At 46.2% G+C, this 27,556-nt stretch overlaps 1 protein-coding gene across 5 annotated transcripts in view; it reads right to left on the reverse strand.

Moving 5' to 3' along the window:
• The window catches only part of cep43 (centrosomal protein 43), a 251,093-nt gene that overhangs the window by 154,932 nt on the left and 68,605 nt on the right, over positions 1 to 27,556 (reverse strand). For 2 of the 5 annotated variants that reach the window (XM_041182857.1, XM_041182856.1), the window contains one exon: positions 23,790 to 23,873. The exons of 1 other annotated variant lie outside the window; for it this stretch is intronic. In XM_041182857.1, the coding sequence (XP_041038791.1) occupies positions 23,790 to 23,873 (84 nt within the window). Of the gene's footprint in view, positions 1 to 9,471; positions 9,587 to 22,809; positions 23,515 to 23,789; positions 23,874 to 27,556 lie in introns of those variants that run through there. 2 more of the 5 variants (XM_041182860.1, XM_041182861.1) reach the window with 2 other exon arrangements.

The following is a 27,556-nucleotide window of genomic DNA, read 5'->3' on the forward strand; positions in this document are numbered from 1 at the left end:
CGATAGGAGAAAGAGAGAATGAGAGGCGACAGGAGAGAGAGAGAATGAGAGGCGACAGGAGAGAGAGAGAATGAGAGGCGACAGGAGAGAGAATGAGAGGCGACAGGAGAGAGAGAGAGAGAATGAGAGGCGACAGGAGAGAGAGAGAGAGAATGAGAGGCGACAGGAGAGAGAGAGAATGAGAGGCGACAGGAGAGAGAGAGAATGAATGAGAGGCGACAGGAGAGAGAGAGAATGAATGAGAGGCGACAGGAGAGAGAGAGAATGGGAGGAGACAGGAGAGAGAGAGAATGAGAGGCGACAGGAGAGAGAGAGAATGAGAGGCGACAGGAGAGAGAGAGAATGAGAGGCGACAGGAGAGAGAGAATGAGAGGCGACAGGAGAGAGAGAGTAGGAGAGGCGACAGGAGAGAGAGTAGGAGAGGCGACAGGAGAGAGAGAGAATGAGAGGCGACAGGAGAGAGAGAGAATGAGAGGCGACAGGAGAGACAGAGAATGAGAGGTGACAGGAGAGAGAGAGAATGAGAGGTGACGGGAGAGAGAGAGAATGAGAGGCGACAGGAGAGAGAGAGAGAATGAGAGGCGACAGGAGAGAGAGAATGAATGAGAGGCGACAGGAGAGAGAATGAATGAGAGGTGACAGGAGAGAGAGAGAATGAATGAGAGGCGACAGGAGAGAGAGAGAATGAATGAGAGGCGACAGGAGAGAGAGAGAATGAGAGGCGACAGGAGAGAGAGAGAATGAGAGGCGACAGGAGAGAGAGAGAATGAGAGGCGACAGGAGAGAGAGAGAGAGAGAGAGAATGAGAGGCGACAGGAGAGAGAGAGAGAGTATGAGAGTCGACAGGAGAGAGAGAGAGAATGAGAGTCGACAGGAGAGAGAGAGAGAGAGAGAAAGAGAGAATGAGAGGCGACAGGAGAGAGAGAGAATGACAGGCGACAGGAGAGATAGCGAGAGAGAATGGGAGGCGACAGGAGAGAGAGAGAATGAGAGGCGACAGGAGAGAGAGAGAATGAGAGGCGACAGGAGAGAGAGAGAATGAAAGGCGACTGGAAAGAAAGAGAATGAGAGGCGACAGGAGAAAGAGAGAATGAGAGGCGACAGGAGAGAGAGAGAATGAGAGGTGACAGGAGAGAGAGAGAATGAGAGGCGACAGGAGAAAGAGAGAATGAGTGGCGACAGGAGAGAGAGAGAATGAGAGGCGACAGGAGAGAGAGAGAGAGAATGAGAGGCGACAGGAGAGAGAGAGAGAGAGAATGAGAGGCGACAGGAGAGAGAGAGAGAGAATGAGAGGCGACAGGAGAGAGAGAGAATGAGAGGCGACAGGAGAGAGAGAGAGAGAGAATGAGAGGCGACAGGAGAGAGAGAGAGAGAATGAGAGTCGACAGGAGAGAGAGAATGAGAGTCGACAGGAGAGAGAGAGAGAGAGAGAAAGAGAGAATGAGAGGCGACAGGAGAGAGAGAGAATGACAGGCGACAGGAGAGATAGCGAGAGAGAATGGGAGGCGACAGGAGAGAGAGAGAATGAGAGGCGACAGGAGAGAGAGAGAATGAGAGGCGACAGGAAAGAAAGAGAATGAGAGGCGACAGGAGAAAGAGAGAATGAGAGGCGACAGGAGAGAGAGAGAATGAGAGGTGACAGGAGAGAGAGAGAATGAGAGGCGACAGGAGAAAGAGAGAATGAGTGGCGACAGGAGAGAGAGAGAATGAGAGGCGACAGGAGAGAGAGAGAGAGAGAATGAGAGGCGACAGGAGAGAGAGAGAGAGAGAATGAGAGGCGACAGGAGAGAGAGAGAGAGAATGAGAGGCGACAGGAGAGAGAGAGAATGAGAGGCGACAGGAGAGAGAGAGAGAGAGAATGAGAGGCGACAGGAGAGAGAGAATGAGAGTCGACAGGAGAGAGAGAGAGAGAGAGAAAGAGAGAATGAGAGGCGACAGGAGAGAGAGAGAATGACAGGCGACAGGAGAGATAGCGAGAGAGAATGGGAGGCGACAGGAGAGAGAGAGAATGAGAGGCGACAGGAGAGAGAGAGAATGAGAGGCGACAGGAGAGAGAGAGAATGAGAGGCGACAGGAGAGAGAGAGAATGAGAGGCGACAGGAGAGAGAGAGAATGAAAGGCGACTGGAAAGAAAGAGAATGAGAGGCGACAGGAGAAAGAGAGAATGAGTGGCGACAGGAGAGAGAGAGAATGAGAGGTGACAGGAGAGGGAGAGAATGAGAGGCGACAGGAGAGGGAGAGAATGAGAGGCGACAGGAGAGGGAGAGAATGAGAGGCGACAGGAGAGAGAGAGAGAGAGAATGAGAGGCGACAGGAGAGAGAGAGAGAGAGAGAATGAGAGGCGACAGGAGAGAGAGAGAGAGAATGAGAGGCGACAGGAGAGAGAGAGAGAATGAGAGGCGACAGGAGAGAGAGAGAATGAGAGGCGACAGGAGAGAGAGAGAATGAGAGGCGACAGGAGAGAGAATGAGAGGCGACAGGAGAGAGAATGAGAGGCGACAGGAGAGAGAGAGAATGAGAGGCGACAGGAGAGAGAGAGAATGAGAGGCGACAGGAGAGAGAGAGAGAATGAGAGGCGACAGGAGAGAGAGAGAATGAGAGGCGACAGGAGAGAGAGAGTAGGAGAGGCGACAGGAGAGAGAGAGTAGGAGAGGCGACAGGAGAGAGTGAGAATGAGAGGCGACAGGAGAGAGAGAGAATGAGAGGCGACAGGAGAGTGAGAGAATGAGAGGCGACAGGAGAGAGTGCGAGAGAGAATGAGAGGCGACAGGAGAGAGAGAGAATGAGAGGCGACAGGAGAGAGAGAGAATGAGAGGCGACAGGAGAGAGAGAGAATGAGAGGTGACAGGAGAGAGAGAGAATGAGAGGCGACAGGAGAGAGAGAGAATGAGAGGCGACAGGAGAGAGAGAGAATGAGAGGCGACAGGAGAGAGAGAGAGAATGAGAGGCGACAGGAGAGAGAGAGAGAATGAGAGGCGAAAGGAGAGAGAGAATGAGAGGCGACAGGAGAGAGAGAGAATGAATGAGAGGCGACAGGAGAGAGAGAGAATGAATGAGAGGCGACAGGAGAGAGAGAGAATGAATGAGAGGCGACAGGAGAGAGAGAGAATGAGAGGCGACAGGAGAGAGAGAGAATGAGAGGCGACAGGAGAGAGAATGAGAGGCGACAGGAGAGAGAGAGAATGAGGGGTGACAGGAGAGAGAGAGAGAGAACGAGAGTCGACAGGAGAGAGGAAGAGAATGAGAGTCGACAGGAGAGAGAGAGAGAGAGAAAGAGAGAATGACAGGCGACAGGAGAGATAGCGAGAGAGAATGGGAGGCGACAGGAGAGAGAGAGAATGAGAGGCGACAGGAGAGAGGGAGAATGAGAGGCGACAGGAGAGAGAGAGAATGAGAGGCGACAGGAGAGAGAGAGAATGAGAGGCGACAGGAGAGAGAGAGAATGAGAGGCGACTGGAGAGAGAGAGAATGAGAGGCGACTGGAAAGAAAGAGAATGAGAGGCGACAGGAGAAAGAGAGAATGAGAGGCGACAGGAGAGAGAGAAAATGAGAGGTGACAGGAGAGAGAGAGAATGAGAGGCGACAGGAAAGAGAGAGAATGAGAGGCGACAGGAGAGAGAGAGAATGAGAGGCGACAGGAGAGAGAGAGAGAGAATGAGAGGCGACAGGAGAGAGAGAGAATGAGAGGCGACAGGAGAGAGAGAGAATGAGAGGCGACAGGAGAGAGAGAGAATGAGAGGCGACAGGAGAGAGAGAGAATGAGAGGCGACAGGAGAGAGAGAGAATGAGAGGCGACAGGAGAGAGAGAGAATGAGAGGCGACAGGAGAGAGAGAGAATGAGAGGCGACAGGAGAGAGAGAGAATGAGAGGCGACAGGAGAGAGAATGAGAGGCGACAGGAGAGAGAGAGAATGAGAGGCGACAGGAGAGAGAGAGAATGAGAGGCGACAGGAGAGAGAGAGTAGGAGAGGCGACAGGAGAGAGAGAGAGTAGGAGAGGCGACAGGAGAGAGTGAGAATGAGAGGCGACAGGAGAGAGAGAGAATGAGAGGCGACAGGAGAGTGAGAGAATAGAGACGACAGGAGAGAGTGCGAGAGAGAATGAGAGGCGACAGGAGAGAGAGAGAATGAGAGGCGACAGGAGAGAGAATGAGAGGCGACAGGAGAGAGAGAGAATGAGTGGCGACAGGAGAGAGAGAGAATGAGTGGCGACAGGAGAGAGAGAGAGAATGAGTGGCGACAGGAGAGAGAGAGAGAATGAGAGGCGACAGGAGAGAGAGAGAGAATGAGAGGCGACAGGAGAGAGAGAATGAGAGGCGACAGGAGAGAGAGAGAATGAATGAGAGGCGACAGGAGAGAGAGAGAATGAATGAGAGGCGACAGGAGAGAGAGAATGAATGAGAGGCGACAGGAGAGAGAGAGAATGAATGAGAGGCGACAGGAGAGAGAGAGAATGAATGAGAGGCGACAGGAGAGAGAGAGAATGAATGAGAGGCGACAGGAGAGAGAGAGAATGAATGAGAGGCGACAGGAGAGAGAGAGAATGAATGAGAGGCGACAGGAGAGAGAGAGAATGAATGAGAGGCGACAGGAGAGAGAGAGAATGAATGAGAGGCGACAGGAGAGAGAGAGAATGAATGAGAGGCGACAGGAGAGAGAGAGAATGAATGAGAGGCGACAGGAGAGAGAGAGAATGAATGAGAGGCGACAGGAGAGAGAATGAATGAGAGGCGACAGGAGAGAGAGAGAATGAGAGGCGACAGGAGAGAAAGAGAATGAGAGGCGACAGGAGAGAGAGAGAGAATGAGAGGCGACAGGAGAGAGAGAGAATGAGAGGCGACAGGAGAGAGAGAGAATGAGAGGCGACAGGAGAGAGAGAGAATGAGAGGCGACAGGAGAGACACACACGAGAGGGGGTAGAGAGTGAGAGATGGGGACGACAGCAGAGAGAGAGAGGGAGAGAGAGAGAGAGAGACAGACACAGAGGCAGAGAGAGAGTCAGAGAGAGCCAGAGACACAGTGAGAGACAGAGTGAGAGTGAGAGATACAGAGTGAGAGAGACACAGAGAGAGAGAACGAGAGAGACAGAGGGAGAGAGAGAAAGAGACAGTGGGAGGGAGAGAGAGATAGAGACAAAGGGAGAGAGAGAGAGAGAAGGAGAGACACACACAGAGGGGGAGAGAGAGAGAGAGAGACAGACGAGAGAGAGAGACAGACACAGAGGCAGAGAGAGAGAGAGACAGACAGAGGCAGCGAGAGAGAGAGACAGAGAGACACAGAGACAGAGAGAGAGGGAGAGACACACACACACAGAGAGAGGGACGAGAGAGAGACGAGAGAGAGAGGGGGAGATGAGAGACGAGAGAGAGAGAGAAAGAGAGAGAGAGAAAGGGGCGACAGGAGAGAGGGAGAGCTGACAGTAGAGAATGAGAGGCCACAGGAGAGAGAGGCGACAGGAGAGAGAGAGACACACAAGAGAGTGGAGAGATGGAGAGAGAGAAAGAAAGAAAGAGAGAGAGACACAAACAGGGGAGCCAGAGGCCTGGGGGCAGCCAGAAGAGAGGAGGGGTGGGGGTTGGGGAAGGGAGAGAGGGAGAAACGAGAGAGAGAACAAATTTCTTTTAAAATATAATAAATTTTAAAATGTAAAGTTATTTTATTTTATGAATATAGGAATTTCGGGATGTGCAGTGTTTTAACTTGCAGTGTAGAACCTTTTAAATTGTTTTTCCTGATAAGAAAGGTCCTACAGAACCCAACGGCAGCTTTTACATTGATATTAATGGGAATATCTGTTTTGCTCGACTTGTTTCAATTGTTGTTGCGTTTCTGAAAAGTGCAACCTTAAGGTTATATGAGGATTTAGTTTACTGAAACAGTGCTTGTGCACTTGCAGTGACACCTGGACAAGATTCAGACTTGGGCTGATTAGTGGCAAGAATCAGGCAATGAGCATCACCCCTTGATATTCAGTGTTATTACCACTGCCAAATGCCCCATCAAAAACATCCTGGAAGTTACCACTGACCAGAAACTTAACTGGACTAGCCATATAAATACTTTGGCTACAAGAGCAGGTCAGAGGCTTGGAATTCTGTGGTGTGTAACTCCTCACCATCTACAAGGCACAAGTCAGCAGTGTGATGGAATACTCTCCACTTGCCTGGATGAGCGCAGCAACACTCAAGAAGCTCGATACCATACAAGGCAAAGCAGCCATCCTGATTGGTTGCATCCATCACCTTAAACATTCACTCCCTCCACCAAAAGTGCATAGTGGCAGCAGTGTGCATTACCTACAAGATGCATTGCAGCAGCTCACCAAGGTTCAGTCGACAGCATCTCCCAAATCCACCACTTCAAAGGACAAGAGCAGCAGATGCAAGGAAACACTACCACCTGCAAGCTCTCCTCCAAGTCACTCACTGTCCTGATTTGAAACTATATATTTTTTTTCTTTATTCTTTCATGGGATGTGGAAGTCGCTGGCAAGGCCAGCGTTTGTTCATTCCTAAATTGCCCTTGAGCTGAGTGGCTTTCTAGGCTGTTTCAGAGGGCATTTAAGAATCAACCACATTGCTGCATGATCTGGAATCATATTTAGGCCAGACCAGATAAGGATAGCAGATTTCCTTCCCTAAAGGGTATTAGTGAACCAACAACAATTTCATGGTCACCACCACTTAGACTAGCTTTCAAATGAGATTTAATTATTTGAATTTACATTCCACCAGCTACCATGGTGATACTTGAATCCACGTTCCCAAGGCATTAGACCGGGCCTCTGGATTAATAATCTAGTGACATTATCACTACATCATCATCTCTCCCGTGAGTGCACATGGACTGCAGCTGTTCAAGAAGACAGCTCCTTACCACCCTCTCATGGGGAATTAGGGATGGGCCCTGTTGCCAGCTATACCAAAATTCCAAAAACAAGTAAAGATAAGTTTGGCTTAATGCAGCCTTGTGCTGGATTACAATGTGCTGCTTTTGTTCTTCAGTTAAAAAAAATCCATAAAGCTGTCAGCACAACAGTGACCGCATATCTGTGGAGCACTCAAGACAGTGAGTTTAGTAGCAGGTTGTTCATATGTTGAGAACCTGAGAGTATCAGTATAGTCAAACCCATAAATCAATTACTGATAAGAACATAAAACATTTAAGAGAATAAAATCTACGTACACCAATCTTCTTCTTACATTTTCCAATAGCTTTCCCTGTTAAATAACTGTTATTAAAATATTTAAATTAATTACAAGAGTCTGCATTTAATAAGCTAACTGTTGCACTGCCTTACTAAAGTAGGTGTATTAAGCCTTTTTTTGCCAATCATTGTGTTAACTCTCTTTTCAAGCAGTATTGTCTAGGTTTGGAAGCACCTCGTGACCAATTCAGTGAAGTTTTCTTCTCCATCCTATTAGGTGCAAGGGCTCAAACGCTTTTAGCAATCAATGTGAAAAGCACAGTAGTTTAGGTGTGAAAACCACTGTCAGATGCTGAAACTCATGCTTCGTAACTCTTATAAGATACTCATATTTTAGTGGTACACAAACCAATTGGCAAAAAAACTACTGCAGAAACATTGGGCTGAGTTTTAACTTTTGGGCTTGCTCTGAGCAGGGGAGGTCAGCTGCAGGTCAGAATCTTGAAAGTTCATGAAAAGGTTTTACTGTAGCTCTGAGTGAACCACAGCATTAGCATCCCACATCCAGGCTTCCTGACCAATTGGAGTGGGCAGGCATGCTCATGACCCACCCTTGACTGTTGAAGCCTCAGTAATTAAAGGGACCCCAACAAGAGAGAGAATGGAAGCATTCTACAAATGCCTGCTGAGGGACAATAACTGGATTGATGGAGTCTCAAGGAGGAAAGTTTGTCCACCACAGTTCTCCGAGACATCACTGCAGATCCTGCTGTGGACTGAGAGGGTTGCTGATAAATATTGTTCCCCATGGATGGGGTGGGGAAAAAGTCAGCCTTTGAAGCTAAGCAGGCATGGCTGGAAGTCGCTGAGGTGGTGTTGGTCTCCCGCTCATAGATGTAACACCCAAGAGGTTCAATGCCTTCATCAGGGGAGGAAAGCTAAGTGGCATGTCATATTAAAATGCCAACTCTCTCACTCTGACTTTCCCAGCCTTCTCCTGCACAGAATGCCTCAGACCAACACACCTTGCAGGTCCACGCATCCCCCTCTCTCTCTCTCTCGAGGCAACTTCTCACATTTGAGCAACTAGCACTGACATTCACCTTCATCTTGTCAATCTCACCCAAATCCCTCACAGTTAGCCTCCACAAGTGTTGCCATCCCATCTGATACACATTCCATTTCTCACATTCATATCTGTCTCTCTATAATTACATAATTATAGAATATCAGGATGAGGCAGAGAACTGAAGGTTGCAGGGGGTGGGGCGGGGGTGCCTCCAGTCATAGTCTCTCTTACTGCTGTGGAGGGCAAAGCCGCTGGAGATAAGCGGTCTCAGAATACATGACCAATGCTGATGGGGAGGTGTGGATTTCCCAGTTAACAGGTGACTGAATTAGATGTCAACAGCCACCTTGACACAAAATAGTCACTCATATTGATTAGATGTCAACTGCCACTGTAAAATGATATTCAGCACTGTTTACTTTGAAACCTTGCACCTTGTCAGTTCTAAATCATGTCTTTCACCTTCCACAGGTTCTTCAAGAATCGCTTGAGAGCTAGTGACAGTGAAAGGCAAAGAATCCTCAGAAGAGGTCATGTGCACACCCTCCACAAGCTCAGATACTCACATTCCAATAGATTTCGAAGGAAGGTAGTTGGGTTGTCACATGGTGAACCACACATCACAAGTGAGAAACAGGCAATGGAGCCAGAGGCATGTTACGGACAGGGAGAGGCGGTGGTATAAACCTTTCCCCTTTCTCTTCGCTGTTTGGTTGTCTGCAACAAGGTGCGTGTTAGAGGGAGTGTTTTAAACTTTTTTGTGTTGTGATTTTCAGTAATAATGATAAAGCAGGCCTTCGGGTAAGTTTAAATCAAAGGAAAAGATAATGTTTATTCACACAATACCCTGAAATGTAAATGCAACAAAACTCTCTCATGCACACAGACATACACACAAGATGGATTCTAGGGACAAAGCATGTGTTTAGGTAATCAAAAGAAACTACAAGAAGTAAATCATGTGTCCAAATTTCAGTCCATTAAAAATACATGCATAACAGGCCTAGATAGTTTCTCTCTCGTGGCTCTTTGGGATGAATGGAAGTTGGAAGCAGCTTCTGCATCCCAGATAAAGTCGTAGCCAAGTTCTGCGGAGATCATAAGTCGTAGGAGCAGAAATAGGCCATTCGGACCATTGAATCTGCTTCACCGTTCAATATCATGGCTGATCTTATAATCCTCAACTCCACTTTCCTGCCTTTTCCCCATAACCCTTGATTCTCAGCCTTGAATATACGTAACAACTCAGCCTATACAGCCCTCTGCGGTAAATAATTCCACAGATTCACCACCTTCTGAGAGAAGAAATTCCTCACCTCTGTCTTAAATGGGCGACCCCTTACTCTGAGATCATACCCTCTGGTCCTGGGGGCTGTGGGAAGGGACAGATGAGGAAGAGCATCAGTCAGCAATAGTTGTTAACGTAATTCTTCTCTCGTATTGTTGGTTAATGTGGAATTCGCCCCAGTAACCACCTGTTGGTGCTACTAACTGATTTTTAATTTTTTTCCCCCACATTGTGTATGTATAAATATATATATTTCTATATTGTAGTTTATCTGTAGTAAAGTTATAATATTCTACTCCCAAATACAAAATAGTGCAGAAAAATCCGAGACAGTAAGTTCATCTGCATGTAGTCTTTCGTGGGAATGCCGTTTTGCCCCAGAATTTAAACCCTGAATTATATTGAGGGCCTATATCATGTAAACCAAGCACAAAATGTTGAAATGTAATGCATCAAATGATATGATTTCCCAGTTATGATTGGGAACAGTTTTAGTCAGTGCTCGGTGACACACTGCTTCTGAATTTGGTCTTGTTTATGCAGGCTGCAATCGGAGTAGATTTTACAGCATATTAAAGGTTTGATTGCGAGCGCTTCCAGTCTATCCTAAGGAACCAAGAGCTTAGATTATAGAGCCTGAATTTATTTGGATATATTTGAGGTCCATTTTGGAAGATGTTTCCTTCATGGAATTGCCTTCTTGTATTATCCAAGAACAATCTGAATCAAAAACTACCCCCCATACACACATTTCCAACCAAACATGCTTTATTGTTTTTACTGTATCAGTTTATATTGGCTTTATGTTTTGCACATTGTTAGCAAGATCAATAAAGCAAATCGGCAAGGGCATAGTGTTGACTATAAAGAACTAGCAGTTGGGATTTGAGGTGACAGGATTATCTGGAGACTTGGGGGAAAAGAAGACTACCTCCAGAGGTAAATCTCATTGCCTCCGACTTCAATTCACTTTGTTTTTTATAAGTACGGAACAGACATCAACCTCATATCTTAATATAAAAGCATAATACTGCAGATGCTGGAAATCTGAAATAAAAACAGAAAAGGCTGGAAAAAACTCAGCAGGTCTGACAGCATCTGTGGAGAGAGAAACAAAAGTTAACATCTTGAGTCTGTATGACTCTTCCTCAGAGTCTAAAGAAGTCATACAGACTCAAAATGTTAACTCTGTTTCTCTCTCCATAGATGCCGTCAGATCTGCTGAGTTAGACCATAAGACGTAGGAGCAGAAGTAAGCCATTTGGTCTGTCGACTCTGCTCCGCCATTCAATGAGATCATGGCTGATCTTATGACCCTCAATTCCACTTTCCTGCCTTTTCCCCATAACCCTCAATTCCCTTACTGATTCAAAATCTGTCCATCTCAGCCTTGAATATACTTAAAAATCCAGCCTCTGCGGCCCGCTGTGGTGAAGAATTCCACAGATTCACTGCCCTCAGAGAAGAAATTCCTCCTCATCTGTCTTAAGTGGGCAACCCCTTACTCTGAGATTGTGCCCGTTGGTCCTAGACTCTCCCACAAGAAGAAACAACCTCTCAGCATCTACTCTGTCAAGCCCCATCAGAATCTTATATGTTTCAATAAAATTGCCTCTCATTCTTCTAAACTCCAATGAGTACAGGCCAACCTACTCAACCTCTCCTCATAAGAAAATCCCACCATACTTGGGATCAACCTAGTGAACCTTCTCTGGACTGCCTCCAATGCCAGTATATCTTTCCTTAGATAAGGGGACCATAATTGTTCAGAATTTTCTAGGTGTGGTCTAACTAGAGTCTTGTATAGTTTTAGCCAGATTTCCCTATTTTTATACTCCATTCCCTTTGAAATAAAGGCCAACATTCCATTTGCCTTCCCTATTACCTGTTGAACTTGTAGGCTAGCTTTTTGTGATTCATGCATGAGGATCCCCAAATCCCTCTATGCTGCAGCTTTCTGAAGTCTTTCTCCATTTGAATATTCAGCTCCTCTATTCTTCCTGCCAAAGTGCATATCCTCACATTTTCCCACATTATATTCCATCTGCCAAATTTTTGCCCAAACTGTCAATATCCCTCTGTAGAGTCTTTTTGTCTCATCCTCACCATTTGCCTTCCCACCTCTTCTTTGTGTCATCTGCAAATTTGGTGATAGTACATTCACTTGCCTCATCTAAGTCATTTATACTGTGAATAATTGTGGCCTCAGCACTGATCCCTGTCGCACTTCACTATTTACAGGTTGCCATCCTGAAAATGCCCCCACTTATCCCAACTCTGTCTTCTATTAGTTAGCCAATCCTCTATCCATGCTAATATACTACCCCCAATACCATGAGATCTTATCTTATTAAGTAACCTTATGTGCGCTGCCTTATCAAATACCTTTTGGAAATCCAAATATATTACATCTACTGGTCCCCCTTTATCTATCCTGCTTGTACCACCTCAAAGTGTTCTAATAAATTTGTCAGGCATGGTATTCCCTTCAAGAAGCCATGCCGACTCTGCTTGATTAGATTATGTATTTCTAAATGCTCTGCTATTACATCCTTTATAATAGGCTCCAACATTTTCCCAATGACAGATGTTAAGCTAATTGGCCTATAGTTACCTGGTTTTTGTCTCCCTCCCTTTTTGAATAAGGGTATTACTTTGGCAATTTTTAAACCCTCTGGGACTTTTCCAGAATCTAAGGATTCTTGGAAGATTACTACCAGTGCATCCACTATCTCTGTAGCTACTTCCTTTAACATCCTAGGGTGCAACCCATCAGGTCCAGGGAACCAATGGGGGCTTTAGTCCCAATAGTTTCCCAGCACTTTTTCCTCCAGTGACAATTATTATATGTATCTCCTTCCCTCCTTTTGCCCTTTGATTATTTAGTATTTTTGGAATGCTATTTGTGTCTTCTACTGTGAAGAGTGATGCAAAGTATTTATTCAGCTCCTCTGCCATTTCCTGGTTCCCCATTATTATTTCCCCTGTCTCATTCTCTAAGGGGCCTATGTTCACTTTGGCCTCTCTCTCCCTTTTTATACATTTAAAAGCTCTTGCTGTCCATTTTTAGATTACTCGCTAGTTTACCTTCAAAGTTTACTTTCAAGCTCTTTGTTATTTTGGTCATCTTTTGTTAGTTTTTAAAACTTGCCCAATCTTCTGGCTTACCACTAATCTTTGCCATACTGCATATCTTTTCTTTCAATTTGATACTATCCTTAACTTCCTTGGTTAACCATTTGTTTTACCCCCTTCCTAGAATCCTTCTTCCTCACTGGGATATATCTTTGTTGTGAGTCATGAACTAGTTTCCTGAATGTCTGCCATTGTTCACCAACTGTCTTTTCTGCTAAACTCCTTCCCCAGTCCACTCCAGCCAACTCTGCCCTCAATCGTTTGTAATTATCCTTATTTAAGTTTAGCACAGTTGTTTCCGACCCAAACTTCTCACTCTCAAACTGAATGCTAAATTCAAGCGAAGCTTTGCAGATGAAAACAAATTAGCCCTTCTCTCTCTCTCACTGCCTGATTTGACTGGTTGTCAGGCGGGATTCTGTTCTTGTTGAACAATGCTCCCACTTGCCCTGTTGGTTTGTAGGCTGACTTGTCCATCTCTGGTTCTCAGGAGTAAAAGGATTTGTGATCGGAGGTCGGTTTTGGTCAAGTGACACCCCTTCCCATGATCAATACCTCTATTGTCCACATAATTGGGTCCAAGTTAGGAGCCACTGCTACACAATGGTGTTTTAATGATGACTATTTGCACCTGCTTGTGATAAACTGGTCTTCTCTGCACTTTTCTTCGTCAAGTTCAAGCTCAGATACTGGGTGGAATAGTCCCAGATTTGCACTAAGTGCAGTAGCAGGTGGGTTAAACGATGTTTCACCAGCCAGCTGCAGCGGCAGATTTTCACACTGAACTATCTCAAACCCGGCACATGATTTATGCACTCCTGGGAAACACGCCTTTTCCATGGTAGGCAGGCGGTCATTTGCCCACCCACCATTACCTCGCTGCTGCAACACACTGGTGCTTCGAGACCACCACTGCTGCATGGAAGACATGGCCCTAAAACTGAAGACAACTGCAGCCCCCAGGTTCAGCAACACATCCCTCGTGCACCTTTTGGAAGCTGTGAAGGCCCGCCGGAATGTCCTCTATCCTGCTCTGGCCTCAGGATGAGCAGCAACAGCACTAGCCCGGCTTGGGAAGCGGTGGCAGTGACGTTCAGTGCCAATGCCCCTCAAAAGAGGATAGCCACCTAGTGTCACAAGATGATGAATGATGAGCTCCGTTCCGCCAGGTAAGTCACTCTTCTCATCATCTCAACTCTCACACTCACAAACCCATCACACATCCAAAGGGCCCTCCACTCACTGCCAGTTCAAGGCACATCACCATTCACACTCTCACACTCATCTACACTGTCCTCATCCCGTCCATGGGACCACTCACCACCCACACAGGACAGGCATACTTATCATCTGGCCTGACAGGTGTCCTGCTTACACTTTCTTCATCTCTATCCATGCAGGACAAGCTGGCACACAACAAGAGGGAGAAGTCACAGACTGGTGGTAGAATGCCTGAAATCAAGGTTCTCAGACTTTGAAAGCAGAGCATTCCAGCTAGCTGGTGAGAATCTGGACCGATCATGTGCTGACAGTGAGGTCGACGGTGGTCTACCAAGTGAGGGTCCAGCAGTGCAACATCCATCGGACAACTGTGAGTTGTGAGTGATGTGTCCTGTTTCACAGGCCACCGCCATGCACTAATTATCTCTCCTTGCTTTCGCAGGCACATCTGCCAAACAGCCAACAGAGTCTATGACCCAGGGCCTCCAATCAAGCCCTGAAGAAACCTCTGAAGGGGAGTCTGGAGGCACCCTCCTTGAAGTCCCATCACAGCATTCACCCACACTCTCCACCAGTGCAGAGACACACACCTTGGTGAGACCTAGCTTTAGAATAGCCCCGGAATCACAGTCTGGTGAGCACATTGCACCATTCAATCCACAGCAGGTGGAGGCAGGGACTTCCCACTTTTCTGGCACTCGGAGGGCTGTTGGAGGCCAGAACTTTACCGAGTCCGTGTCAGATGACAAGCCTCTGGACTCGGTCTTGTCACAGTTGCTGGAGCTGCAAAGGCAGGCTCGGGAACATCAGGAACGGATGTCCGCTGCACTCCTCAGATTGCAAGACACAATTAGAGGAGTCCATCCACCTTCATTCTCTGGTGATAGTGCCGGCATGCCAATGCACCGAGGTCAACACTGGAAGAGTGGTAGTCACCATGGAGACCTTGGTCTAGGACTTCATCACTGCACTGCTGTGTGGGCTTAACTCCATCGCTGATGCCATAGCTGGCGAGAGGGGTGCCAGCAGCTCAATCTCACTCCAGATACCCCTGCTCAAGGAGCATAGCCAGGCACCCATAGGAAGGGGGATCAGCAGTGCACACTCTGGGTCCATCGATCCAGGTGATTTCGAGAGCATCCGGCCCATCCGACTCCCCTCTTCCTGTGACCTCAGCAGCTCCAGCTCCACAGGCTGAAGATGCCACTGCCACTGCCACACAGCAGACCCTGAAAGCAGGCCGGGGCCCTCCAAGACTCAGCCCTCCAGAGGTCACCCACCAAAGTCATCACAGACAGGGCGTCGCAGTCGGCAGGCTATCTCCACCTCCACTGTGGATGTCCGGGGAGCACCAAGATGTAGCGGCAGGAATGTTAGATTTGCCAAGATCTCGGGTTTCTCACAAGTGGAGGGTATAATTGACTGCACTCGTGTGGTGCTCAGATCACCGTCGCAACACATGGTAGACTACATCAATCGCAAGGGGTTCCATTTACTAAATGTACAGCTGGTGGAGAATTACATTGTTTCATAGTTTACCATTGTGAGATTTGAACTCTTGATCTTGGGGTTACAAACCCAGTACCATAACCACTTGGCTATTTAGGCCAAGCAGATGAAGTTACATTGTTTCATAGTTTGCCATTGTGAGATTTGAACTCTTGATCTTGGGGTTACAAACCCAGTACCATAACCACTTGGCTATTTAGGCCAAGCAGATGAAGTTACATTGTTTCATAGTTTGCCATTGTGAGATTTGAACTCTTGATCTTGGGGTTACAAACCCAGTAACATAACCACTTGGCGCTCGGGATGGTGTTAATCACTTGTATGTACTGTTCACTATTGTCAATAAGCTCCCCAGAATGTCTCCCTGCCTATGGCTCCTTGTTCTGATGTGCAGTGTTCTTGACACACAAGTATGAAACCTTTCTGCACAAGATAAAGGCAGGTGTCTCAGTCCAGGGCCTCTTCCCTATGCAGCCTTCAGACCAAAGTGATTGTCCAGCCTCACACTCACTGGAAACATTACTGATACCTGCACCTCAGCAATGCTCATCATTGCTGCCAGAATGTAGCTGGCAGGTGCCACAGAGTTCTCTCATTCTCTCGGTGTGCTCTCAGCACCTTTAAGGGGAGGCTGGCCCCCATCTCCTCATCATCTGTGACCAGTGAGGCTGTGGTCCTGAGGGGGTCAGATGCTGAAGGCAGTCAAAGAATCAAATGCTTCTAAAGTTTCATGGCTGCATCTCTATGATATGACCCTGATGACAGGGCGCAAGCAATCTGCCCTCAGCCAGGCAGGAGTCAAACATTCTCAGAGGCTGTGAGAAGATTTAAGGAATGTCCTCACTGCATGCTGTCATCATCCTCCTGCAATCAAGCGACTATTAGGGTCTCCACTGTGTCTCCATGACAGGAGCATTCTCAGAGGGTTTTCCTGCTGCTATAAGCCTGACTGGAATCAAAAGTTCACAGATGCAATGTGAGGGTCTATGGGGTCACCTCATTGTATGTTGTCATCATCTTCCACCAATCGAGAAGCCATGAGGGCCTCCTGAGTGCACTTGCCTTGTCTAGCCAGTGCAAGGGCATCATCCCCGTCAATATCACCTCCAAAGACCTCCTCACCCTCATCCCTGTTGGCGCCCTCCTCATTGGAGGAGACGTGCAGCTCCACCATCTCCTCCTCAGCCAGCTCGTCTCCCTGTTGCACGCCAGGTTATAAAGGACACAGCAGACGATGACGATGAGTGACACCCTCTGCGGGCTGTATTGCAGGGCTCCACCAGACCGGTCCAGGCACCAGAACCTCATCATCAGCATCCCGATCATCTGCTCCACCAAGTTGCAAGCTGCATGAGGCCGCCCCACAGGTGTCATCGGCCACGGCCTCTGCGGGTAGCCCTTGTCCCTGAGGAGCCATTCCTGCTGCTTCTGTGGACCCTGGAAGACTTCAAGGATCTGTGACCGACTGAGGATGTAGGCGTTGTGCACACTTCCTGGAAACCATGCGCACACTGCAGGATATGTTTCTGGTGGTCGGACACCAGCTGCACATTTAGTAAATGGAACCCCTTGCGGTTGATGTAATCTACCATGTGTTGCGACGGTGATCTGAGCACCACACGAATGATTGTACCCTGCACCTGTGAGAAACCCAAGACCTTGGCAAATCCAATCGCTCTTGCGTCTTGGCTGTCTTCGTCCTGGGCAAAATGCACAAAGTTGTGTGCCCTCGCAAAGATTGTATCCTTGACCTCATGGATGCATTTGTGGGTGGAGGCTTGAGCTCCCACAGAATCTGTGCAGCACTGAAAGAAGCCACTGGTGTAGAAATTGAGCACTGCGGTCACTTTCACGGCCATTGGCAGTGGATGTCCCCACGGCACCAAATCCTGCAGCAGCTGGCAGATGTGACGGGCCAGTTCTCTAGACACGTGCAATCTTCGGCGACATTGGTTCTCGGTATTCAACAGGAACGAAAGGTGGCATCTATAGACCCTGGGTGTCGCATGGCACCAGCCAGCGATGGCTCACTGTGGCTCTTGGGCGGCATGTGCGGGAGCCCCAGCCGCCCCTTCTTCCTGAGGGAGCTGCTCCCGCCTCTGTGCAGCCAGGAGCCTCAGTTGCTCTCTCCTCTGTCTTCGCACTTTGTAGGCCATCAGGCATACAGCTAGTTCACCAGGCTCCACGATCTTGATGTACTCCTCCTGCAGGATGAAAGTGAGAGACACATGTCTAGCATGAGTGTACTAAGAACCTGTCCTGGTTAAGTGTGACGGCCCCTTAATGCTTCCTGGAGAATGCTGGCCACCACTTGGATGGCCAGAGATTAGTGCATTGCATAGCTGCCCTGTTAGCTTGAACCATGGGGGAGACTGGTCCAAACCAAATGCTGACATTGTAAGGGGCTGTGAGCGCCCCCAGCAGTGACTGCTACATGGCCAACTTTAGCAAGGAGATTGTATAACGTGTGCAGTCATCCATCTGTTCCGCAGTCCACTAAAATGCTCATGAATTTGCATCTGTGCTGGGGGTCAGTAGGGGGTAGAGCTCTGGAGCACTTGGATGCTTCTGCTTGAGCGGGCTGATAAGTTAGGAGCCCGGCTCCAATCATATCAATGTGGCCGCCCTTGAACTGTCTCAGTTGCACAGGAATGGTCACTTTGTACAGGTTTCCCTAATGTGTGGCCACTTCCCTCACCCACCCTACAACTGACCCTGGATGCTTGTGTGTTAATATTCAATGGCAGAACTGCCCTTGCCCCACCCCCCCATCGACCCTGGCCACAAGTCGCCTCAACGGCAAGGCTGCCTTTAACCCCAACCCTCCTCGATGCCCCTGAAGCTTGAAGTCCAACAGGCGACCATGGCAAGCGCTGAACAACATTACTGTGTACTGACCTCCGAGTTCCCCTCAAAGTGCAGGCTGCCAAGTGCATGCCTTTTATGTGCTGTGGTGAAACACGCCGGTGTGCTTTCACACCACTGTGGATGGACAATTGAGCAAGGGGAGGAGGAACAACTCCAGCAGGCTGGCCGGATAGTGATATGCTGATGTATTCCAATGAGGGTCCCAATGTCCGATGGCAGGAAACATAACCGGACTGAGCAGGTGATCACAAACTGCTGGTTTCTCGCCAGTGTGAAACCGATTGCGCCATATTTTCTGCTCATGCCGGATGCCAGCAGGCACGGAAAATTCCGCTCACTGTCCGGGAGGACTATTGATTTTGAGTTTCAGTAAATATCCAGTCAATAGGAAGTGCAACTTCACAAATGGCTTCACCTTGCGAAGTCTAATTAAGGGAGAGCATTCACTTTTGGTCATTCTAAGAATTTTACGGAAGCATGTTCAGGCATGGGTTAATCTTTTGTGTAGCAATCATAGGTAACCTGACCTCGGCAGCCAACTCGGGTCAAAGTAAATTGTCCATATGCCATGTTGCTCTTTTATTTGTAAAACAAAAGTGTCCATCATCTTAATGTGTTTGTGGGCACGTGACATGTGCATGCCAGGCAGGGTTACCCTTCCAAGGGTACAAATGCTGAGCCTCAGTCAGGTGTTGAGGACTATTCTGGAGCAGCAGCAGAAAATGTGTGAAGTTCAAAGTATTTTCAAAGGCCTTGCATTGTGATTTGGCCGCATTTGGAGCAGTCCATCTCCATCTGAATGCTGTGATATCTTGGGCATTTGTGCTAATGTCTCCCTCCACAGAAGAAGTGGCCATCGCGACAGGCAACTAAGCAAATACTGGCCCTGATCAATGGCTGGGACTGTGTACAGCGGGTTCATAACTGACTTGCCAGATGGCTGCACTAGGTTAGATCAAGCTGAAGCATGTCTAAATGAGCCTATGCTGTTGCAGGTGCACTGGCCTTAGCAGGCTCCTTCTCCTGAAGTGCGTCCTGTTCCCCTATCCCTTCTTCTGAAACAGTCCTTACCTTTGTCCTCCTATAGCTCTAACCTTCTCTACTGTGCTATGTTGTGCGAGATGCAGACCACTATCATGTTGGAGGCCCTTGGTAGTGCTTACTGAAGGAAGACACCTCCAAATGTGAATTGCATCTTCAGCATCCCAATAGCCTACTCAATGATCACTCTTATGTTCATGTGGCTTCGTTTGCCTCCATGGTACCTTGCTGATAAGGTGACTGTAATTATGAATGGGCCCAAAGTTTTCCTGTTACCCAAGGTTCACAAAAAATGCTGTGTATTGTAATGTGTATATTGTAATGAAGCAAACAACATAAATAAACTCAGTTATTAATAAGAACTATGACTGTTTTTACAGGACAGTAGCTACCACTTAAGGCAGGCACATTCATGCAAGTACCACTGGCCCCAATGGCCAGCATAACGTTTCACACTTATCAAGTTGACCTCCAAACTGTGGGGACTGTACTGATAATTCAGAATGCATTCCACTGTTAGCTTCTTACCAAAATTGATATGACGGTTAAAATGGAACAAGAAAACAGTTAAGTAAATGGCAAAGTCGGTATTAATTTAACAATTTTCCTCCATATGCCAAGGCCTAAATATAGAATCAGCTACTACTGACTGAGCCCTAAAGGACATAGCTGCTAGACTGAGTCTGCGGCAGGAGGTGAGGGAACCAACAAGAGGGAAAAACATATTTGACCTCACCCTCACTACCTGCCTGCCACAGATGCATCAGTCCATGACAGTACTGGTAGGAGTGGCCACTGCACAGTCTTTGTGGAGGTGAAGTCCCATCTTCACACCGAGGATGCCCTTGATCGTATTGTGAGGTACTACCACTGTGCTAATTGAGGTAGATTTTGAACAGATCTAGCAACTCAAGACTGGACATCCATGAGGCACTGTGGGTCATCAGCAACAGCAGAATTGCACTCAAACACAATCTGTAACCTCATGGCCCAGAATATCCCCCCAACTCTACCACTGCCATCAAGTCGGGGATCGACCCCTGGTTCAAAGAAGAGTGCAGGAGGGCATGCCAGGAGCAGCACCAGGTATATCTAAGAACGAAGCGTCAACCAGGTAAAGCTATAACACAGGACTACCCTTGAATGCCAAACAGCATAAGCAGCAAGTGATAGGCAGAGCTAAGAATTCCACAACCAACGGATCAGATCTAAACTGTGCAGTCCTGCCATTTCCAGTTGTGAATGGTAGTGGACGATTATACAACTCACTGGAAGAGGAGGCTCCACAAATATGGCAATAGTGCCGCAGGTTTGTGCTTCAGAACTTGCTGCGCCCCTAGCCAAGCTGTTCCAGAACAGCTACAACACTGGCATCTACCTGGCTATGTGGAAAATTGCTCAAGTATGTCCTGTACACAAAATGCAGGACAAATCCAACCCGGCCATTTACTGCCCAATCAGTCTACTCGCAATTATCAGTAAAGTGATGGAAGGGGTCATCAACAGTGCTATCAAGTGGTACTTGCTTAGCAATAACCTGCTCACTGACACCCAGTTTGGGTTCCACCAGGGCCACTCAGCTCCTGACATCATTACAGCCTCGGTTCAAACATGGAGAAAAGAGCTGAACTCCCGACTTGAGGTAGGAGTGAATGTCATCAACATCAAGACAGCATTTAACTGAGTGTGGCATTAAGGAGCTCCAGCAAAACTGGAGTCAATGGGAATCGGGGGAAAACTCTCCATTGGTTGGGGTCATACCTAGCACAAAGGAAGATGGCTGTGGTTGTTGGAGGTCAGTCATCTCAGCTCCATGACATCACTGCAAGAGCTCCTCAGGGTAGTGTCCTCGGCCCAATCATCTTCAGCTGCTTCATCAATGACCTTACTTCCATCATAGGGTCAGAAGTGGGGATGTTTGCTGATGATTGCACAATGATCAGCACCATTCGCGACTCCTCAAGTACTGAAGCAGTCCATGTCCAAATGCAGCAAGATCTGGGCAATATCCAGGTTTGGACTGACAAGTGGCAAGTAACATTCGCGTCACACAAGTGCCAGGCAATGAGCATCTCCAACAAGAGAAAATCTAACCATCGCCCCTTGACGTTCACTGGCATTACCATCACTGAATCCCGCACTATCAACATCCTCGGGGGAGGGGTTGCCATTGACCAGAAACTGAACTGGACTAACCATATAAATACTATGGCTACAAGAGCAGGTCAGAGGCTAAGAATCCTGTGATGAGTAACTCACCTTCTGACTCCCCAAAGCCTATCCACCATCTACAAGGTACAAGTCAGGAGTGTGATGGAGTACTCCCCACTTGCCTGGACGAGTGCAGTTCCCACAACACTCAAGAAACTTGACACCGCCCAGGAGAAAGCAGCCCACTTGATTGGCACCACATTCACAAACATTCACTCCCTCCACCACCACCGATGCAAAATAACAGCTGTCTGTACCATCTATAAGGGGCACTGCAAAAATTAAGCAAGGCTCCTTCGACAGCAACTTCGAAACCCACGACTCCTACCATCTAGAAGGACAAGGGCAGCAGATAAATGGGAACACCATCACCTGGAAGTTCCCCTTCAAGCCACCCACCATCCTGACTTGGAAATATATCGCCGTTCCTTCACTGTCGCTGGGTCAAAATCGTGGAACTCCCTTTCTAATAGCACTGTGGGTGTATCTACACCACATGGACTGCAGCGGTTCAAGAAGGCAGCTCACCACCACCTTCTCAAGGGCAACTAGGGATGAGCAAGAAATGCTGGCCCAACCAGCAAAGCCCACATCCCATGAATGAATAATAAAAAAACTTTTTTTTAGTCAATCCTGGGACGTGGGATTCACAGGCTAGGCCAGCATTCATTGTCGATCCCCAATTGCCCTTGTTCAGAGGGCATTTAAGAATCAACCGCATTGGGTCTGGAGTCACACGTAGGCCAGATGTGTAAGGACAGCAGATTGCCTTCCTTAAAGGGCATTAGTGAACCAGATGGGTTTTTACATCAATCAGCAATGATTTTGTGGTCACCTGACTTTTAATTGCAGATTTTAATTGAATTCAAATTTCACCATCTGCCATGGTGGGCTTCAAACCCTGGCGCCCAGTGACAATACCACTATACCACCGTCTCCAACCATAGAGCTGAAGACAGGTCTGTGACTGCAAGGGGTGGATGCTGATGGTAAGGAGGGGAGTGAGGGCTGAAAGGAGGTTACTGGAGGGATTTCTAAATTTAGGTGATTAAGTTTTGTGATTTTTCCCCAGAAATTTTGTATGTAAATCTTTTGGAGATAGTGACATGTTAGATCATTGGTGGAGAACCAACATGTGTTTTCTAAATGAGTCAAAGCTTTTGTCCCACAGATTTGATTTGCTGCTTTTGTGGTGATTCTCTTTAGTGAATGTAATTTTTTTGAGAGATTTTTTGAGAGATTCAAAGTAGAATCTTTGAGGTGATAGATGATTCTTGACAAAAATGTCCCATTCAATAAATCAGCGTACAATGTGCCATAGATATGTTGCCAGATGCAAAACTTTTCAGTTATGTTGATGTGTACAGTTAACTGAGAAGGTTATTTTATTCAGTTCTGAGGTTGACATGTTTTGACTTCTATATTGAAACAATGATGACAAATCAATGAAAGTTTATAAAGAAATGATCAGCAGTTGAACATTGAGAAATAAAATGGTTATCTAAATCAAATGGTTCAGGTCAGACCTCCAACATAAAACTTGATTTATAAATATGTGATACAAGAAAATCTTGAAATTATTTCAGTTTATAATCATCTAGATTATTTTAAATTATATATCAAGATTGTATTCTGTTTGATCAGTTTTCATTTCAGGAGACCAAATCACTGTACTCTACATCCTCAATGAAAGAACCAGCGACTAATATCACTGCTGTAGTTTTCTTAAGAAATAATTTGTACTTGAGTATTCTGCAAATCAGCATAGTTTAGTGAATAGACAATTAGAAAATTGATTAAAATTAGAAAACGGAAAACATAAACTCTAGTACATTTCCAGTCATTCAAAATTCAGTTTCAGTTTTTTTTTTTAAATATTAATGCATTTTGATGTGTTTACATTTTCATTGCTGACAGCAAAACAATTACATTGGCCAAAGTTTTCTGTACACACCATGTAACAGGAAAAGGTGCGCAACGATGCTGCAAAACCAAACCATCGTTGTAATGGGGTCAGAGGAGTTTAACTGAAAAACAATCATTTTTATCAATCTATTAAGCCTTCAAAATATAGATTTATAGATGTTAATTCTTTTGACATGGTCAAATTTGAAGACAGTGGAAACATATCACCATATACCATCTTTGATTCTGCTTTCTTGTTTTGCCATTTAAATTTTAAATTCCTAAGATTTCAAGTTTTATTTTACAAGCTCTGCTTTTTTTCACCGGAAATTGTCTCTTGTATTTCAAAAAGGTCTCCACCTACAACAAAACCATCAAATTATGCTGGTGATCTCACCTTTCTAGAGGATTCTGTCTACCACCTGCTACTACAAAGGGATCTTCTGCATCTTCATCGATATCAGTGTTTTTACCAGAGATACTGCCTCATAAAGAAAGCAAGGGGTAGAAGTAGAGGAAAGGAAAATAAATGAAAACTTGACAATTATGAACAGAGAGGTGTCGCGCACAACATTATAATAATCATTAACAAAAGGCAATACATCAGGGAGTACTTGGAATTTTTGAACTTGAAACGATTCAAATCAGGTTAAAAGGGAGTAGCTATGAAATAACTTTTCAAGTATGTGGAACTTTCTTGAACTTACACTGATTGGGCAACCAACTGATTTGAGAGTTGAATACTTTGATGCATCTGTACATGGTACCAATTTCATCATTAGAAATCTTATTTAAATTCATATTCTTTGAAAATTCTTTTAAATGTTAATGAGAAAATCAAACCTGATGTTCAGCTCAAGAAAGAGGTCATAAGACGTTTGTAAGCCACAAAGCTTCAAATATCCAGTTCTGAGTCCTGACCTGACCTGATTTTCAGCAATTCAGAAGTAGTAAAAAAAAATGTCTTGTTCTTTTTTGCAGATCATCATTCAATTCTTTACTAACCACAGGTATGAATAAAGAATGTATTATGCTTTTTGAATGCCATTCTTTTTGCTATCTGAAGAGCGCAACCCTGAAACACTTTTATCTCCCAGTGATAGACCGATAAACCACAGTAAAAAATTAGCAGAGCAAATGGGGCTAGAATATACAACAAATAAGAGAAAAAGAACAGAATAATAAATGAGGTCAACTGCTACAAGATATCTAAAAAAGGATGTTAATGAGACATGTTTAAAATAGAAAATACTGGTAAATGACCCCTTTGCCCTAAGGAAGCTGGAAGTGTTGCACTAAATGATGAAACAAGCTAATGTTTCAAAACTCGAATGATTTAAGAAAAAAGACTTGCATTTATATAGCTTTTTCATGACTGCTGGATGTCTCGAAGCACTTTACAGTCAATGTAGTACTTTTTGAAGTCTAGTCACTGTTGTAATGTAGAAAATGCAGTGGCCAACATGTGCACAGCAAACACTACAAACAGCAATATGTCACTGACCAGATAATTTATTTTTTTGATGTTGATTGATGGATATTGTCAAGGACAATAGGGGAAACGCCCCTGACCTTCTTTGAGATCGTACCGTAGGATCTTTTACATCCACCCAAGCAAGCAGATAGGGTTAACTGTCTCAGAAGAAAGATAACACCGCCAACAATGCAGTGCTGGAGGAGTGTCAGCTTTGATTTTTGTACTCAAGCCCTGGCGTGGGACTCGAACCTGGAACCTTGTGACTCAGAAGTGAGAATGCTACCAACTGAGCAACAGTTGACCTAACCAGACATTCTAGAAAACTACCAATGAGGTGCCACCCTGCCATAGTACCAGTGTGTGAAAGTTTTGGCAAATTCACTTTTTCATGGAAACTGACTCTAAGGTTCTGACACTTATGGAGATGTCATCTCACTGAATGGGGATGTTTGGGGGGCGGTGGCGAGTAATTATGGTCAGGAAACCTAGAAGCGTGGGTTTTCCTGAATGCCCTTCAGGCCAGGTTTGATTTTTTTCATATATTTCAACTCTTTCTTGGACTCGAACGCAAGTTCTGTCGAAGGGTCATGAGGACTCGAAACGTCAACTCTTTTCTTCTCTGCCGATGCTGCCAGACCTGCTGAGTTTTTCCAGGTAATTCTGTTTTTGTTTTTGATTTTTTTCCTGCCAGTTTCCCACCTGACAGCCAGCTTCATTAACAGGCTGACTTAAGCTTATACAACTGACAAAGTTGTGGGCAGGTTTAATGACATTGGGATGATGGAGAGGAAGAGTTTAGGGGTGTGGAGTGGAGACATCATGGAGTTGGGAATACAGAGACATCATGGGGTCGTGGGAGTTTACAATAAGTTATATTTTTGCACCTGGAGGAAATACTTCGGCACGTTAATGATCCACAAGTAGTGTTATAACTGTACTTACCTTGTGGATCTAGCACTACTTGCCTTATGGATCCAGCCCTACTTGCCTTTTATCTGTCAAATTTCCTGAGGCCTTGGAAAACATGGGCTAAAAGTAAAAATGGAGGCACACAACCTCCTTAAATGACCCATTCACCTCCTGAGAACCCACCTCCCAACCACGTTCTGTTCTTCTGCTGTAAGCTTTCACAATTCTCTGGGTCTCTGATAAATCTTTTAAATCTTCTTTGTCATTTTGTCTAGCATCCATCATCACTTCCGTCAATAAATAAGCTCCTGTCCTCTACTTAATCACAGGCCTTTCCTCTTACTTCTCCCATCTTCATTTTCCCTGGTTCTGTTCCTCCTCAAAAGCAGTTCACCTTTAACATTTCCCATTTCTAATAATAGCTCATTGACCTGAAATGTAAACTCTATCTTCTTCCTACCAAAAGTGCCCGATTTTCTGGTTTTTCCAGCTTTTTCTGTCAGCCTCAATATTCCCTGCACGACCCCACAATATGGTGAGTGTTACAAATACAACAGAATTTCCCATTGCACGTGACAGTTTCTTAGAACAATACATTGTGGAACCTACTAGGGATAAAGCTACTAGATCTGGTATTGTGTAATAAAGCAGGGTTAATTAGTGATATCTGGCAAATAGTCATCATAATACCATTCAATTCATGCTCAGCTTGAAAGTGACATATTCTAATCACAAACAAGAATCTTAAACCTAAACAAAGCCAATTACATAGACACGAGGAGAGAATTGGATGAACTGAATAGCAGGGGCATTGAACAAATATTTCTGTCTGTCTTTACAGTGGAACACACAAGTTTCATCTCAGAAATGGGCAGTAACCTAGGGGCTAGAGAGAGTGAGGAAATTAAGGAAATTAATATCAGCATAGAGAAAGTATTGGAGAAACTTCAAGCGATTAAAATCCGACAAATCACCAGGATCTGATGGCCTACACCCCATGGTTCTAAAAGAGACAGGGCAGAATTTTGCCCTCAGATGGCGTGCGGGCTCCATCCCCGCCACCAAAACGGGGACGGCTGCCATTTTGAGTTGGCCTGCCCAGCGGCCTGCCCGACAGGAAGCGCTTTCCTGTGCCGGGGGTCAGCAGGGGGGGATTCCCCATCTGTCAAAGTGCGCTCTTTCCTGCATGCACGCGAAAGAGCGCACTGCTCCCTGAGGCAGAGTCCTGTCTCAGGGTGATTCGTGAGAGGCAAGTAAAGGCTAAAACTAGACAAATATTAAAATTATTAACATGTCCCCCTCATGTGACAATGTCACACGAGATGGGACATGTTAATAATAAACACATAAAATTTATTAAATTTTTAAAAAACGGACATGAACCTTCATCCCGTCAGTGGATGAAGTTTCATGAATAATCTGCAGTCCGCAGGGGCTCCTGGCCTGCCCGCCAGCCTTACGCTTGGACGGGCAGGTCTTTAATCATCTTAATTAGCCTGTCAATGGCCTCAACTGGCCATTGGCAGGTCGGCGGACAGACAGCTAATTTTGCTGTCCTAAAAATTTAAAGGGACCGGGATGACGTCGAGGATTCCTCCCAACGTCATCCTGTGTCATTTTCCCCTCGGCAAGTGGGCCCCGCCCCCAAATCGCCAAGGGGAAAATCCTGGCCACAGCTGCAAAGGTAGCAGATGTGCTTGCTATGATTTTCTAAAATTCCTTAGCTTTGGGAATGCCCCTATTAGACTGGAGGTTGGCACCACTTTTTAAGAAAGGAA

The sequence above is a fragment of the Carcharodon carcharias genome, chromosome 2 (genome assembly GCF_017639515.1).
Source record: "Carcharodon carcharias isolate sCarCar2 chromosome 2, sCarCar2.pri, whole genome shotgun sequence".
In the NCBI taxonomy this organism is placed as follows: Eukaryota; Metazoa; Chordata; class Chondrichthyes; order Lamniformes; family Lamnidae; genus Carcharodon; species Carcharodon carcharias.